General features: G+C 40.3%; 1 protein-coding gene across 1 annotated transcript in view; it reads left to right on the forward strand.

Moving 5' to 3' along the window:
- xylt2 (xylosyltransferase II) overlaps positions 1–17985 on the forward strand; it is a 74114-nt gene that overhangs the window by 51672 nt on the left and 4457 nt on the right. Inside the window, exons 7-9 of the mRNA XM_061973848.2 lie at positions 2018–2194; positions 12460–12716; positions 12798–12993. Coding sequence (XP_061829832.2) covers positions 2018–2194; positions 12460–12716; positions 12798–12993 — 630 coding nt within the window. The remainder of the gene's footprint in view (positions 1–2017; positions 2195–12459; positions 12717–12797; positions 12994–17985) is intronic.

Consider the following 17985-nt stretch of genomic DNA (forward strand, 5'->3'; position numbering starts at 1 on the left):
GAGGTGGTTCGGGCATCTGGTCAGGATGCCACCCGAACGCCTCCCTAGGGAGGTGTTTAGGGCACGTCCGACCGGTAGGAGGCCGCGGGGAAGACCCAGGACACGTTGGGAAGACTATGTCTCCCGGCTGGCCTGGGAACGCCTCGGGGTCCCACAGGAAGAGCTGGACCAAGTGGCTGGGGAGAGGGAAGTCTGGGCTTCCCTGCTTAGGCTGCTGCCCCCGCGACCCGACCTCGGATAAGCGGAAGAAGATGGATGGATGAATGGATGTGTTGCCATCCAAGCAACGTTATCATGGACGCCCCTGCTTATTTCAGCAAGACAATGCCAAGCCACGTGTTAAAACAGCATGGCTTCATAGTAAAAGAGTGCGGGTACTAGACTGGCCTGCCTGTAGTCCAGACCTGTCTCCCATTTAACATCTGTGGCGCAATATAAAGCCTAAAATACCACAACAGAGACCCCCGGACTGTTGAACAACTTAAGCTGTACGTATTTTCCGCACTATTAGCCGCACCTAAAAACCACAAATTTACTCAAAAGCTGACAGTGCGGCTTATAACCCGGTGCGCTTTATATATGGATTAATATTAAGATTCATTTTCATAAAGTTTCGGTCTCGCAACTACGGTAAACAGCCGCCATCTTTTTTCCCCGTAGAAGAGGAAGTGCTTCTTCTTCTACGCAAGCAACCGCCAAGGTAAGCACCCGCCCCCATAGAAGAGGAAGCGCTTCTTCTTCTACTGTAAGCAACCACCCGCCCCCGTAGAAGAAGAAGAAGCGCGCGGATATTACGTTTCATTTCCTTTGTGTGTTTACATCTGTAAAGACCACAAAATGGCTCCTACTAAGCGACAGGTTTCCGGTTCATGAAAAGACGCAATCTCTCCATCCGCACACGGACTACTATTTCACAGCAACTGCCTAAAGACTTTCAAGAAAAGCTGGCTACTTTCCGTGCATATTTTAAAAACAAGATAGCTGAAAAAAAGATCCGGCCAGAGAACATTATCAACATGGACGAGGTTCCACTGACTTTTGATATTCCTATGAACCGCACTGTGGATACAACGGGAGCACGTACGGTGAATATTCGCACCACAGGGAATGAGAAGTCATCCTTCACTGTGGTTCTAGCTTGCCATGCTAATGGCCAGAAACTTCCACCCATGGTGATATTCAAAAGGAAGACCTTGCCAAAAGAGACCTTTCCAGCCGGCGTCATCATAAAAGCTAACTCGAAGGGATGGATGGATGAAGAAAAGATGAGCGAGTGGTTAAGGTAAGTTTACGCGAAGAGGCCGGGTGGCTTTTTTCACGCAGCTCCGTCCATGTTGATATACGACTCCATGCGCGCCCACATCACGCTGGTTTTTAATATATTATTAAAGTTTGACTGACCTATCTGACTGTTTTTTTGACATTCCCTTTAGCGCAGTTAGATGCGGCTTATAACACGGGGCGGCTTATAGGTGGACAAAGTTTTGAAATATGCCGTTCATTGAAGGCGCGGCTTATAACCCAGGGCGGCTTATGGTGCGGAAAATACGGTACATCAAGCAAGAATGGGAAATAATTCCACCTGAAAAGCTTCAAAAATTGGTCTCCTCAGTTCCCAAATGTTTAAAAGGAAAGGCCATGTAACACAGTGGTAAAAATGCCCCTGTGACAACTTTTTTGAAATGTGTTGCTGCCATTAAATTCTAAGTTCATGATTATTTGCACAAAAAAAATATTTTTCTCAGTTCCAAACTTAAATAACTTGTCTTTGCAGTCTATTCAGTTGAATATAAGTTAAAAAGGATTTGCAAATCACTGTATTCTGTTTTTGTTTACCATTTACACAACGTGACAAATTTACTGGTTTTGGGTTTTGTATCATATGAATTAAAAATCAATGATTCAATTGTTATTAATTCTCACCACCTATGTGATTAATTAGATGGAACATTGTAGTTGTTGGACAGCAGTAAGAAAGAACCTCATGTTAAATACTGTCCTTCGTACCTGTTCTCAGTCCTTCTTCCACACGGTGCTTGACAACAGTCACATGTGCGACAGCCTGGTGGACAATAACCTCCGTGTGACCAACTGGAACCGTAAGCTGGGCTGTAAATGCCAGTACAAGCACATTGTGGATTGGTGCGGCTGCTCCCCCAACGACTTCAAACCACAGGACCTCATTCGCATTCAGGTGAGTGGGAGTCGCATGCGCTCATGTTGTGTCACCGCCAGGGCTGGACAATTCATCACCTTTCCATTTCGCCTTCTCGCCATCGTAAAGCTATTGTGATCGAAAAAAACGATTAATTGGCTGCGCCACGTGCATGCAAACTCTCGTGACGGATGAGTGAGTGAAAACAAGACCACGTCTACGAGACGTTTGGATGTTACCACTTTTTACTTGACACAGCACTAGTATGCCTCATCAATATTTACTAGACCATACTTGCCAACCCTCCCGGATTTTCCGGGAAACTCCCGAAATTCAGCGCCTCTCCCGAAAACCTCCCGGGACAAATTTTCTCCCGAAAATCTCCCGAAATTCAGGCGGAGCTGGAGGCCACGCCCCCTCCAGCTCCATGCGGACCTGAGTGACGTGTTGACAGCCTGTTCACACGTCCGCTTTCTCACAATATAAACAGCTAATGATCGAGGGCGAGTTCTTGGTTTCTTATGTGGGTTTATTGTTAGGCAGTTTCATTAACGTCCTCCCAGCGCGGCAACAACACACAACAACAGCAGTCAAGTTTCCGTCTACCGTAAAGCAGTTCGTCTGCCGTAAACAGCAATGTTGTGACACTTTTAAACAGGACAATACTGCCATCTACTGTACATGCATATGTGACCCACCCATTTTATTTTGTAGTTTGAATTCGTTTTTGGAGCTGTCATTACACATTTATCAGTATTCACATTGGTCAGTAGGGGGCAGTAGGGCGTTTCTTCCCAATTGAATGCTATCACCTGCAGAACGGAAGTGTCTTGTCATTCTGATGAGAGCGACCAGTCTGTGAACAATTGAAACGTCCTGTGTGCTTTTTCCTCCTGTATAACAGGTTAGTTTTGGTGAATCAACTCACTGAATAATATCCATGTGATCTTTATAAGTTTAAGTACACATTCTGATGGTGGAGCCTAACTCTAAAGTGTTTGTGAGTTGTAGTTTGTATTTGTGAATGAATCCAGTGCACAGCTGCAGTAATCAATACAAGAAGGCGACGTGAGTACGCAATGTTTATATAGGAACTTCTGATCCTAATTCAGACTCCCAAATTAGAGCTCCCGTTTTCTTATTGATTTTATAATGTATATTTGTATAATGTGTGTGTTCTGAAATAGTGACAGAGAATAGAACAAGGATGGACAATTCAACCCTTAACTCAACAATGAGTAGATGAGTGTTATGTGTGTGTATATGTGTAAATAAATGAACACTGAAATTCAAGTATTTCTTTTATTTATTTATTTATATTTATATATATATATATATATATATATATATATGTAATAAAAAAAAAAATATATATATATATATATATATGAAATAAAAAATAAAAATATATATATATGTAATAAAAAAAATATATATATATATAGCTAGAATTCACTGAAAGTCGAGTATTTCTTATATATATATATCTTAACCACGCCGCCCGCCCCACCCCCGACCACGCCCCCCACCCCCCACCTCCCGAAATCAGAGGTCTCAAGGTTGGCAAGTATGTACTAGACACAACAAAAAATGTGAGGCATTTCCGCGTTCTCATAAACGTGTACAGAGTCACAGAATTGGCCAATAAAATGAAATCCAGTGTTAAATGCAGAATATCCTGGAAATTGTCATACATGTGAGAGAAGGAACATGTGTTTGGGAAAATAATCATTCATCCCCGAAACACATCCTGAACTAAACAATGTGAAGACGGCAGCTTGAAAGTAGGAAGCTAAAGCTAGCAAGAACAATCCATACACACACACACAACATTTCTCATCTGTTGTGTTGTTGTGAACGACATCATGGATGTAACATCAATGTACAAACAATCATACACACACACAACACATCTCATCTGTTGTGTTGTTGTGAACGACATCATGGATGTAACATCAATGTACAAACAATCATACACACATAAAACATCTCATCTGTTGTGTTGTTGTGAACGACATCATGGATGTAACATCAATGTACAAACTATCATACACACACAACCCATCTCATCTGTTGTGTTGTTGTGAATGACATCATGGATGTAACATCAATGTACAAACAATCATACACACACACAACATTTCTCATCTATTGTGTTGTTGTGAACGACATCATGGATGTAACATTATGTACAACCAATCATACACACACAACACATCTCATCTGTTGTGTTGTTGTGAACGACATCATGGATGTAACATCAATGTACAAACAATCATACACACATAAAACATCTCATCTGTTGTGTTGTTGTGAACGACATCATGGATGTAACATCAATGTACAAACAATCATACACACACAACACATCTCATCTGTTGTGTTGTTGTGAACGACATCATGGATGTAACATCAATGTACAAACAATCATACACACACAACACATCTCATCTGTTGTGTTGTTGTGAACGACATCATGGATGCAACATCAATGTACAAACAATCATACACACACAACACATCTCATCTGTTGTTGTGGTGAACGACATCATGGATGTAACATGTACAAACAATCACACACACACAACACATCTCATCTGTTGTGTTGTTGTGAACGACATCACGGATGTAACATTATGTACAAACAATCACACACACACAACACATCTCATCTGTTGTGTTGTTGTGAACGACATCATGGATGTAACATTATGTACAAACAATGACACACACACAACACATCTCATCTGTTGTGTTGTTGTGAACGACATCATGGATGTAACATCAATGTACAAACAATCATACACACACAACCCATCTCATCTGTTGTGTTGTTGTGAACGACATCATGGATGTAACATCAATGTACAAACAATCATACACACACACAACATTTCTCATCTGTTGTGTTGTTGTGAACGACATCATGGATGTAACATCAATGTACAAACAATCATACACACACAACCCATCTCATCTGTTGTGTTGTTGTGAACGACATCATGAATGTAACATCAATGTACAAACAATCATACACACACACAACATTTCTCATCTGTTGTGTTGTTGTGAATGACATCATGGATGTAACATCAATTTACAAACAATCATACACACAATACATCTCATCTGTTGTGTTGTTGTGAATGACATCACGGATGTAACATTATGTACAAACAATCATACACACACAACACATCTCATCTGTTGTGTTGTTGTGAATGACATCATGGATGTAACATCAATTTACAAACAATCATACACACAATACATCTCATCTGTTGTGTTGTTGTGAACCACATCATGGATGTAACATTGTGCAAACAATCATACACATTGATTGATTGAAACTTTTATGAGTAGATTGTACAGTACAGTACAATCGACCACTAAATGGTAACACCCGAGTAAGTTTTTCAACTTGTTTAAGTCGGGGTCCACGTAAATCAATTCATGGTAACACAACACATCTCATCTGTTGTGTTGTTGTGAACGACATCATGGATGTAACATCAATGTACAAACTATCATACACACACAACACATCTCATCTGTTGTGTTGTTGTGAACGACATCATGGATGTAACATCAATGTACAAACAATCATACACACACAACACATCTCATCTGTTGTGTTGTTGTGAACGACATCATGGATGCAACATCAATGTACAAACAATCATACACACATAAAACATTTCATCTGTTGTGTTGTTGTGAACGACATCATGGATGCAACATCAATGTACAAACAATCATACACACACAACACCTCATCTGTTGTTGTTGTGAACGACATCATGGATGTAACATTATGTACAAACAATCACACACACACAACACATCTCATCTGTTGTGTTGTTGTGAACGACATCATGGATGTAACAACAATGTACAAACAATCATACACACACACAACTTATCTCATTTGTTGTGTTGTTGTGAACGACATCATGGATGTAACAACAATGTACAAACAATCACACACATTGATTGATTGAAACTTTTATGAGTAGATTGCACAGTACAGTACATATTCCGTACAATCGACCACTAAATGGTAACACCCGAGTAAGTTTTTCAACTTGTTTAAGTCGGGGTCCACGTACATCAATTCATGGTAACACACAACACATCTCATCTGTTGTGTTGTTGTGAACGACATCATGGATGTAACATCAATGTACAAACAATCATACACACACAACCCATCTCATCTGTTGTGTTGTTGTGAACGACATCATGGATGCAACATCAATGTACAAACAATCATACACACACAACACATCTCATCTGTTGTTGTTGTGAACGACATCATGGATGTAACATTATGTACAAACAATCACACACACACAACACATCTCATCTGTTGTGTTGTTGTGAACGACATCATGGATGTAACATCAATGTAAAAAAAAATCATACACACACAACACATCTCATCTGTTGTGTTGTTGTGAACGACATCACGGATGTAACATTATGTACAAACAATCATACACACACAACACATCTCATCTGTTGTGTTGTTGTGAACGACATCATGGATGTAACATCAATGTACAAACAATCATACACACAACACATCTCATCTGTTGTGTTGTTGTGAACGACATCATGGATGTAACATCAATGTACAAACAATCATACACACACCATCAATATAATGTGTCACATTTTGAGTGACAGACAATTTAAGGATGCTATTGCTTAGCTTTGTTTTATTGATGCTCATTATAGAGACAACTTGCTGGCAGATGTGTGGTTTCCTGTTTACCTCTGTGAATAAATAGGATGATGATCCTTTTACTTAGGACACTGCACCCTGTCTACTTTTTTCTTTTTTGACAAAGACATTTTGTGGAAATGAGGATCCCAAATCACGACGTGTTTGAAGCAGAAGACATGTAATGGCAGGTTTTACTTTGCGTCGAGGGGGCGGAGCCACATCTCCACTTGCTAAACCAGTTACTTGGCTAACAAAATTGCTATTGCGACATCCAGTTGGACATCGAGTACAGCAGTTTTATTTCAGTTCAGTTTATTTTTACACTTACCAAACCTATCTTGCCGCAGGTTTGACGTCCCTGCTCTGTGAGGTTAAAATAAGTGTACAAGGTAAACACAGAATGAAAAAAAATCTAAACGAAAATACTGTATTGTTTTTTATACTGCTATTGTTATTGAAATATATTGTTGTGACTATTATTTAGGGGTGTAACAGTATTATAAATACTGCGGTAGTCAATAAAGTGTGTCTAATATCTTAAGTATAAGTGTGTAAGAGGTCGGGAAGGAGAGACAAAGGGTTGTTTGTTTGAACGTTTCCTGAAGTTTCATTAAAATTTCATTTTATAAAAGTGATCCTAACAGACAAACCAACCTCGGTGAAAACACAAGTTCTGTGGTCTGCGTAGTAATATGAGAAGCTACCATCACCTGGCAAATATATTTCAATTTGAATTTGTGGGGTGTTTACATTATTAAACATTGTCAGCTAACTTTCAGCATTTTCCAAAGATGTCCACTACAGAGGACACTGTTCCTCTAAAGTTAAAAGTTGAAAGACACCTTGTTGTACTGGATCTTTATATTTGTCATTTTAAAGACACGTAAAGGAGCCATATGTAATAATCTAGCCAGAAATTGGTACTGCAATCACCGTTAAAATTCTCCCTCTACCTGACTGAGGTTGCCAGATATGCGGCCGAATCCAGCTCGATGGAGTGGGCTACTCCAAGGAACTTCAAACTTCCGCTGCCTCTTACTAGGGGTTGAGGTGCTGGGACCATAATAGCTGAATAAACAAGCGTTTTGTCAATAACACATCTCTAACCAACACATTATACACAGAAATTAGGCTATTTTCAGGAAGACGTACATCCTGCCTGCGTAAAATATCACAACAAATGGCAATCATATGGTTATTGTCAGTAATATCAGAAAACAAAGACTAAAACCAACTACAACCCATGGTTATACTGGTGAAAATAAGTAGAACAGCCTAATGTACGCCCAAATCTAAAGAGGAGACATTTTTCCAAGGTATGCCTATAGGCTACTGTTTCAAATGTTTCAGATTGCCATATGACTTGGTACATGTAGTCCACAATATGCCAACGAGGAATTCTTTTATCATGGGATTTGGCTGTCTCCATACATTTGTTGGAACCCATTTCCTCAGTGTATCAGCATATTAAGAAGGAAATAGGCACTGACACTCTCCACATAAGTTGTATTTGTCGAAAATATATGTTGCCCTGTCAGTTGGATGACACATCGACATACAGGCTAACAGACATATATTTCCACAGTTTGCCTGAATGTCCATGTATCATTGCTAAGCATTGGTTGCAGGAAGGAGGTCATAGACTGTATTGTTTACATACAAAATGTCCATTTCAGTTTATTACAAGTATTAAGAAAACGTAAATGCCTGACTTACCTACCAAGGAGGAAATGAGCAAGTTTGGCGTCGGATGAAAAAATCTTCTCCGCCTTCAATCGTCTCCAGGCATCCCCGATACAAATCCTGGTTTTGTTCCTGGCTTTGTCATGAAGAAGTTGAGAATGGTAACGAGGCCTTTTAGATGTACTAAGGTCTGACATGTTTAGTAACTTTACCAGTGGCAGTAGCTAGACCACAGGTGTCAAACTCGTTTTCATTGAGGGCCACATTGCAGTAATGGTTGTCCTCGGAGGGCCGCTTTTAACAATGAGTAATATATGAATATACATGTGTATATATTAGAGATGCGCGGTTTGCGGACACAACCGCGGAGTCCGCGGATAAACCGCGGGTCGGGCGGGTAAAAATAGATTTTAAATAGTTGCGGGCGGGTGGCGGTTGAACCAATTTGGAACTATATATACATAGTTAAATGTTGTTACCCACATACGAAAAACGAGCAGCACTCTTTGAAACAGTCAATTTTTCATCAGGCACCGCGTCCCAGCAACAGTGGCGCAAGTGAGCGCTCCTTCAGCGCAGCAGGGCGCATTTTAGAGGCCAGGCGCTCTCGCATGAATCCTGGCACTGTAGATGCCATTTTATTCCTGCATAGTGCTAACAAAAAAAAAAGTAAGTAGACATACGGTTGGATATGTTAAACGAATTAGTCTACGTTACCTATAGGCTATACCAAATAAGCCCATGTCTAACCTATATTGAGTTCGGTCAGCTGAATAATTTTGATGGTTACGTGTTGTTTGGGCGCACTACAATGCAAAGGAATTAAGGCAATTGCGTTGTTTATTGTGTTTTTTTTCTATTGGAGATATACTACTGTGTGTTAATTATTTGGCCTCGCTTTCAAGTGAAGCGCATCTCCGATTGGCGACAATGTAAGGATATTTAGCCTGCTTTGTTTGTCACGACCGTCTATTTTCATTATAATTCAAGTTTGATGATAAAGTGCAGTCTGATGGGTTTGATTTCCCCCCTTCAGCTATTTGCCTTGGCCAATAAGTTGCAGGTAATTTATAATTATTATTTATTTAATCTATTTTTGTTTAAATAGAGATGACGTACATATGTTATTGTATAATTTAAGTTTGTGCACGTGATTGACAGCCTAAGGCTTATGAGGCACATTTTTTATTTATTTTTTTATTTCAACTTAAAAAGGTATGAGCCTATGCCTATGCCTACAACATAGGCTATGTGTTTATCTTTATTTTCCTGCCTGTCGTTGACAATGGAGATTGTCTGATATTTTGTCATGGCTGCAGATCAATCAATAAAGGTTCATCTTTGTCGCGAAATTGTTCACTGCTTCACTGTGCACCCCGCCCTCGTCCCTATTTGAGCATTATAACGTTAACAAGTTAATATTCATTGAAATAAATTCAGAATTTTTTTTTTACCTAACAAAAATATAGGCCTAGTCTTTCTAAAACATTTTTTTAACTTCTTAAAAGCATTGTTCTGCTTGCTGCAACTGCGCACACAAAGTGTGAGGAACGCACTCTTGATCTGAGGGCATTGGCAACAATAGTCAACACTTTCTTAATGGAAATGACAATAATATTAGAATAATGATAAATAATATTATCACGCATTAATATCTCTTAGCCACAAATGCGTGGCCAAGAGATGTGTGGCACGCATTGAATGTCTCTGCTGCATTGGATCAGTCTCCTTTCTTTAACAGGCAAAAGCTTTATAACCTCACTAATGCCTTGCATCGTCTATATTAGATATATAACAACGGGCGGGTGCGGGCGGGTGTGGTTTTGATAAAATGTTGGTTCGGGTGGATGGCGGATGGTTGACGACTTTTGTGATGCGGTTGCGGATGAAATAATTGCCTATCCGCGCATCTCTAGTATATATATATATATATATATATATATATATATATATATATATATATATATATATATATATACACACATACACATAATACATTAACAATATATTTTTTTTTATAAGCTGCAAAAAAAATCTTTAAAATGTACTTTAAAAACTGGCGGCTCAGTCACCAGAATTTTACAATAAAAGCAGTGTGGGTTTTTTACAGCATATAAAAAATTGAGTGAATGTAATGGAGAAACAATCCCACTGTTTTTAGCGGTAAAATTCATGCAACGGAGCTGCCAGGTTTTTTTTTACCGTACAATCTTGTTTCAATGGGTTTTTTTTTTTTATGTTTTAGTGTCTTACTGCATGTGGAAAAAAACTGTACCAAGGTTGATTTTACGGTAAAAAAAACTCAGTCAGCGGAATTTAACTGTAAAATCTACAATTTGATTGATAATTTGTTTTGAAATCATAGGTCAAGCAGATATTTAAGAACAGTATTTATCTTTATTTTAACAAAAAATATGTTTGCAATACATGATAATATTGAATTTTAAAACATATGCAATTGCATGCAGTACGTGATTTTTAATGTCAAAAGGGAATTAAATATATTTAGTAAGAAAAGATGCATATTAGTTCCAGGCTTTCGCGGGCCACATAGAATAATGTGGCGGGCCAGATTTCACTCCCGGGCCTTGAGTTTGACACCTTTGAGCTAGACCAGGGGTCGGCAACCTTTACCAGTCAAAGAGCCATTTTGACCAGTTTCACAAATTAAAGAAAACAATGGGAGCCACAAAAATCTTTTGAAATTTAAAATGAAATAACGCTGCATACAAAGGTTTTTTTGCTTTGTGCTATGTATAAGCCAAGGGTGTCAGACACGCGGCCCACACCTTATTATGAAAATGGAATGTTGGTGCGGCCCACGAGTTTTATATGAATGGCACTTGACAACGTCATACTTGTTACCCTTCCCGATTTTTCCGTCAGACTACGAATTTCAGGGCAACTATTCTCTCGAACGTATTGTATGGGGCTTCTGCTTGCTCACGTAAGTGACAGCAAGGCATACTTGCTTAACAACCACACAGGTTACACTGACGGTGGCGGTATAAAAAAACTTTAACACTCTTACTAATAATGCGCCACACTGTGAACCCACACTAAACAAGAATGACAAACTTTTAGGAGAACATTTGCACCGTAACACAACATAAACACAACAGAACAAATACCCAGAATCCCATGCAGCCCTAACTCTTCCGGGCTACATTATACACCCCCGCTACCAAACCCCGCCCACCTCAACCGACGCACAGAGGGGGAGGGGGGGCTTGATGTGTGAGGGAGCAGGGTTGGGGTGGGGGCGGGGTTTGGTGGTAGCAGGGGTGTATAATGTGGCCCGGAAGAGTCAGGGCTGCATGGGATTCTGGGTATTTGTTCTGTTGTGTTTATGTTGTGTTAAGGTGCAGATGTTCTCCCGAAATGTGTTTGTCATTCTTGTTTGGTTTTGGTTCACAGTGTGGCGCATTATTAGTAAGCGTGTTAAAGTTGTTTTATATGGCCACCGTCAGTGTAACCTGTGTGGCTTTTGACCAAGTATGCCTTGCTGTCACTTACGTGTGCAAGCAGAAGATGCATACAACAAGAGGGTGGGCTTGCACGCTGTTTACACATACTGTAGAGGGCGCTGAATGCTGTACCATTATGGAACGCCCTCATTAATATTGTAAGGGCGAAAATCGGAGAATATCAATCCTGGGAGTTATCTGCGAGAGGCACCGAAATTCGGAAGTCTCCCTGGAAAATCGGGGGGGGGTCGGCAAGTTATTATTGGAAAAGAACATGATTTATTAATGACTTTTGACATACAGTATTATTTAATGATGACTTGACATGAAGTTATTACATATGGCTCCTTTAACTGAAAGTCTATTTGAAAAAATTGATTATTATTAGTACTCATTCTTCTTTTTCCTTCCAATTTTACGCACAGCAATTGTCCCGGCCGACTTTCTTTGCACGCAAATTCGAGTCAGCGGTGAACCAGGAAGCCATAGATATCCTGGACACGCACCTGTACGGCCAGTACGCACCAGGAAGCGCGGCCATTAAGGCGTACTGGGAGAACCTGTTTGAGCAGACGGACGGCATCGGCTCCCTCAGCGACGTGGCGCTCACCGCCTTCTCCTCTCTGCTTCGCCTGGGCCTGAAAAGTCTCGCCACGTCTCACGGCAGCAACGAGTCCTGCAGGTGTGGAGACTTGAGAATCTTTGTTGACGTCAACACGTGATTGTGACGCATCTGACAGACATGTTGTCCCCCTCGCTGCAGGTTGGAACCAATAGGCCATCCTTTGTCGGTGCACTTGTACTTCTATGACGACCGCTTTCAAGGCTACTTGGTCAGGCAGGAAGTCCAGACTGTGGGCTCCAAGGTCAAGGAGGCCATCGAGACTTGGGCTGTGCCCCAGGCCACTCTGGTACTGGAGAACAATCTTCAAAAGTTTGAAAGGCTCAAAAACATAGAGGTGAGTACTGGGAGGGTTATTGGTATAGCAACATATCGCCATACTTTTTCCAACCACATAATAAAAGACCGGAAATTTTGATGGGTCTACTATCTGTGCCCTGGACTTCTGGCCGGGGGTTACAGGAAGCTGCTGTACCTTTTAAGATGGTGCCGAGTGTCTGAATCCGAGAGTTTTAGGTGTAACTGTACAAAATGAGCTACACAGCTAGCCTAAAACGTTAGTGTGCTTACATTAAAATGCTAACATTTAGCATGTGTGCGCCGACATCTAACATTGGAGTCAATGAGAGACTTAGCTGACTTTCTTGACTTTGAGGGCCACCAGAAGCCAAATGGGACACACGCATACTTGCCAACCCTCCCGAATTTTCCGGGAGACTCCCGAAATTCAGCGCCTCTCCCGAAAACCTCCCTGGACAAATATTCTCCCGAAAATATCCCGATTTTCAGCCGGAGCTGGAAGCCACGCCCCCTCCAGCTCCATGCGGACCTGAGTGAGGACAGCCTTTTTTCATGACGGGAGGACAACAGGGTGACAAGAACTAAATCATCCAGACTAGAGATAAATTGTATTATTATGTTTATCTTACCTAAAAATAAATATATTTATTAATTTAAAAAAAACAAAAAAAAACTAAATACATTTTTACTGTATTTTGCTAAAAACATCAAAATTAATTGTATTTTTATTTGTATTTTTGCGTGACTCCTTATTACATCCAGCCATAGAATTATACATTAAAATAAACATATTTGAAATAATTGATTTTAAATTATCATAATAATTCATTTAAAATGACCATATTTAATTATTAAAATAATTGCTTGTTTATCAACAACTTTAGCATTTTATTCATTACATTTTGAAACCCTCAGAAGCCAAGTTATGTTATGTTCCTTAATATTTATTTATGCAAGTTTGAAGTATCAATTATCTAAACACAGTTTTGTTTGCATATTTTCAGGATGTAGATATCTATATATATATCTATATCTATATCTATATATATATATGTATGTATGTATGTATGTATGTGTATATATATATATATATATATATATATGTATGTATGTATGAAATACTTGACTTGGTGAATTCTAGCTGTCAATATACTCCTCCCCTCTTAACCACGCCCCCACCCCCCACTTCCCGAAATCGGAGGTCTCAAAGTTGGCAAGCATGGACACACGACCTCCATAAAAGTGACATTTTCTGAGAGAGGACGTGTGTGTCAACGTTTTCACCAAAACACATGACAGTGGGATAAAAGATGTGGCCATGAGGACAGGTTGTTTACCCCCAAAAAAGCTCATTTTCGGGGCTTCTCCGCTCTAGTAAATTAGAGTGGACGCCATCCGCATTAATGGTGGTGCTTGCCTCCTTCCAATGGCCATCCAGCCCAAACCAAACATTGGACGTCAAAACGTTTTAGCCAGGGTTAAAGTAGACAAGTGTGTGAACAAAATGAGACGTTAAGCACCGAGCTACGTGAAAGAATGGCTGAGCTAGAAGAGGAGGTAATCTCGCAGGTTGGAGCGATCTGCTGGAAATAGCCGCCATTATAAAGGTGCGTACTAGAGATGCGCGGATAGGCAATTATTTCATCCGCAACCGCATCACAAAAGTCGTCAACCATCCGCCATCCACCCGAACTAACATTTAATCAAAACCGCACCCGCCCGCCATCCGCCACCCGCCCGTTGTTATATATCTAATATAGACGATGCAAGGCATTAGTGAGGTTATAAAGTTTTTGCCTGTTAAACAAAGGAGACTGATCCAATGGAGCAGAGACATTCAATGCGTGCCACACTGTCACGGCCCAGACGCACACCAGTGCGCAATCATCTGGGAGCCGCGCTGAGCGCACCTCCAAGCGCGCTCGCGCCACTCAAACTGCTGCAGGCAGCTGCGTTCTATCTTGTTTTAACATCCTGTGGCACTCTTCTGGGATCACGGCGGACCAAACTGCTCATGCTCAGGGTGTTTGTGGAGGTTCGGGTTTTTGCACAAATGTGATGCACCATGTTAGATGTCCCGGTTTTGTGACTGTCGTAGACATAAACAGCGTCGCAGCTCTTGCAAATCACGTAGCCAGCATTACTATCATCCTGATTTACAACCTCATAAAAACGAGTCCACGCTGAACTTTTCTGGCCTTTTTTTCCCTGGTCTTTAGTATTCCCTTTTTTAGTTTGTCGCATACCACGTTTGCTGCCGGCGTTGCCATCTCTTTTTTTTTTCTTCTTCTGTTGTGGCGTGCTGCAGGTGCCTGCTCGTTTTTCGTATGTGCTCGTTTTTCGTATGTGGGTAACAACATTTAACTATGTATATATATTTCCGAATTGGTTTAACTGCCACCCGCCTGAATCTATTTAAAATCTAATTTTTTTAAATTTCAACCGCCCGACCCGACCCGCGGATAAAATCTTTTTTTTTTTTATTTCAACCGCCCGACCCGCGGATAGTCCGCGGACTCCGCGGTTGTGTCCGCAAACCGCGCATATCTAGTGCGTACCCACTCAATTGGCCCTTTTTTTTTGTTGTTTATTCGTGAATAGCATCGCCATGGTAACACAAAATGTTCCCACCTTAAAGTACCCTCGTCGGCACAAACGAGACCTTTCCGACGGTATAAGGTCTCGTTGGCCGGTTCGTCACGTAAGGGAAATGTGCGTAACTATAATAAAGTTTGAAATATGAGCAATAATAATATGGGTGCTTGCATTGCAACATTGCTACAGCTGTGAATGGGCGCTGGCATTGCAGCAGGCCCATAATAACACAGTTTTTTCCAGACAATAGAGCGTGCCGTTATATAAGCCACACCCTCAAAATTTTGGAAGAAAAATGATAAATTCCATGTATAAGTCGCAGATATATATGTTGTGAAATTAGGTATTTACACGGAAATATTCTGTAAATGTTTATTTACATACCTTGTTTCCAAACGCTGTCTGTAACACGGCAGTAAAACGGCTGATTAAACAAAACAGAAGTCATGGTCATGGACCCACTAGCTGCACAAGCTAACTCTCCAATCAGCTAAACAGACTCAACAACTTTACTGAGGAAACAAACATTTCCAAGAAAATAACTTCATGTGTTGTAGTTTTAAAACACGGCCTAATGTTGTTCATGTGCAATGTTGTTCATGTGTGTGAGCAAAGGCAAAATCTCTTTGAGCATTGAGTGGGGCCCATGTGAGCAACATCACACGTGCACACTGTGGCTACACCAGCAGCACACCTGTCCCAAACCTGACTAAATAACAAGTTCAATCTCCATCCATCCATCCATTTCCTACCGCTTGTCCCTTCCGGGGTCGCGGGGGGTGCTGGAGCCTATCTCAGCTGCATTCGGGCGGAAGGCGGGGTACACCCTGGACAAGTCATCACCTCATCGCAGGGCCAACACAGATAGACAGACAACATTCTCTTATTATTATAATCAAGTGACAGCAGTCATTTCCATTTCTAATATAAGTGTTTAGGCCCACTTACAATGACAATAACAAAAAATGTTGTTTTCCATGAACTGTGTACTTGTATTGTTTGTCTGGGTGGAGGTCCTGCTTTGGAAATAATTTGTACCCCTTTCAGACATTGCATTTAGTTCCCATTAAAACATTCACATGTTGCACAATGAGATGTAAGCAGGGGATCATGTGTACATTCCTGCAACTTCCTGTTTGTAAAAAATATATTTTTATTAGTATTTATTTAATATACTTACAGCATTTCATGATTAATATTTATAAATTAAGATTCCTAATAAATGACACTAGAATAAGCACACATTTGATTGGTAAATCATAGTGTAACAACCTGGAATGTGTGGTGTTGGAGTTGTCTGACTTTTTGTGTGGATGTAAACGCATCACTGGCTTAGTGCCATATGTGCATGTGTTGGCGCAAGTGAGAAAGAGCGAGCGGCTGCGGTAGATATAACAAAGTTGCTTTTGGTCTGGTTTGTACTGCAGAAAATGACCAGTTTTGCTAGATATAATTTTTTTTACTAATGTTTTGGTGATGTGTTTATGGCCGACAATAAAGACTTTTGCTCAGTAAAGTGATGGATGGAATTCATGTCCTCAAAGCGTCTCGACAGACGTTACAATATTTGAACAATGATGACGAAAACTGTTTTCTCTGTCGTGTCCGTGTGTCGAAAATTGTTATGCGCTTATTTTTTTTATTTGATTTTGTGCGTGGCATAGATTTGCCGTGCGCAGGGGACGCTTGAGCAGTGCGCAATTGCACAGGCGCGCACCTTAGAGGGATGGTTGTTCATGTGTATGGAAGTGCGTTTGTGTAGGTGTGCACATATCTTACACACTAAGAATTAACTTGAATAATAATGTTAATAATAATAATGTCAAACTCAAGGCCCAGGGGCCAGATGTCATATTTTTTGGCCCTGGATAGCCTGGAAATAATATGTATCAATAACGTACTGTAACATTTCTTACTAAATGCATTCTTTCTTTCTGTTTTGGGAGAAAAAAAATATATGTACTCCATGTCATCGCAAATTATGTTCACTTAAATATTGTCTAATGATGCAAAAATATATGATTAAACACTCAAACCATTTTTTAAATAGAAATAAATACTAATGATAATGATTTCAAAGCAAGTTATCCATCAAATTGTGCAATGTAAAAGCAGCAATAGATTTAATGGTCAAATTGTGAAATTCACTGTGGTTTTTACAGCATTTTTTTCTCAATGGAAAAGAACAGTACTTTTTTTTACTGTAATAAACTGTGGTGCTGTTTTGGCATTTATAGTAATACACCCAAAAATCAACACTTGTTGATTTGCGGTAAAAAAAAGAAGAAAAAAAAGAACTACCGTATTTTCCGCACCATAAGGCGCCCTGGGTTATAAGCCGCGCCTTCAATGAACGGCATATTTCAAAACTTTGTCCACCTATAAGCCGCCCCGTGTTGTAAGCCGCATCTAACTGCGCTAAAGGAATGTCAAA

This window comes from Nerophis lumbriciformis, linkage group LG22 (genome assembly GCF_033978685.3).
Source record: "Nerophis lumbriciformis linkage group LG22, RoL_Nlum_v2.1, whole genome shotgun sequence".
NCBI classification, from domain to species: domain Eukaryota; kingdom Metazoa; phylum Chordata; class Actinopteri; order Syngnathiformes; family Syngnathidae; genus Nerophis; species Nerophis lumbriciformis.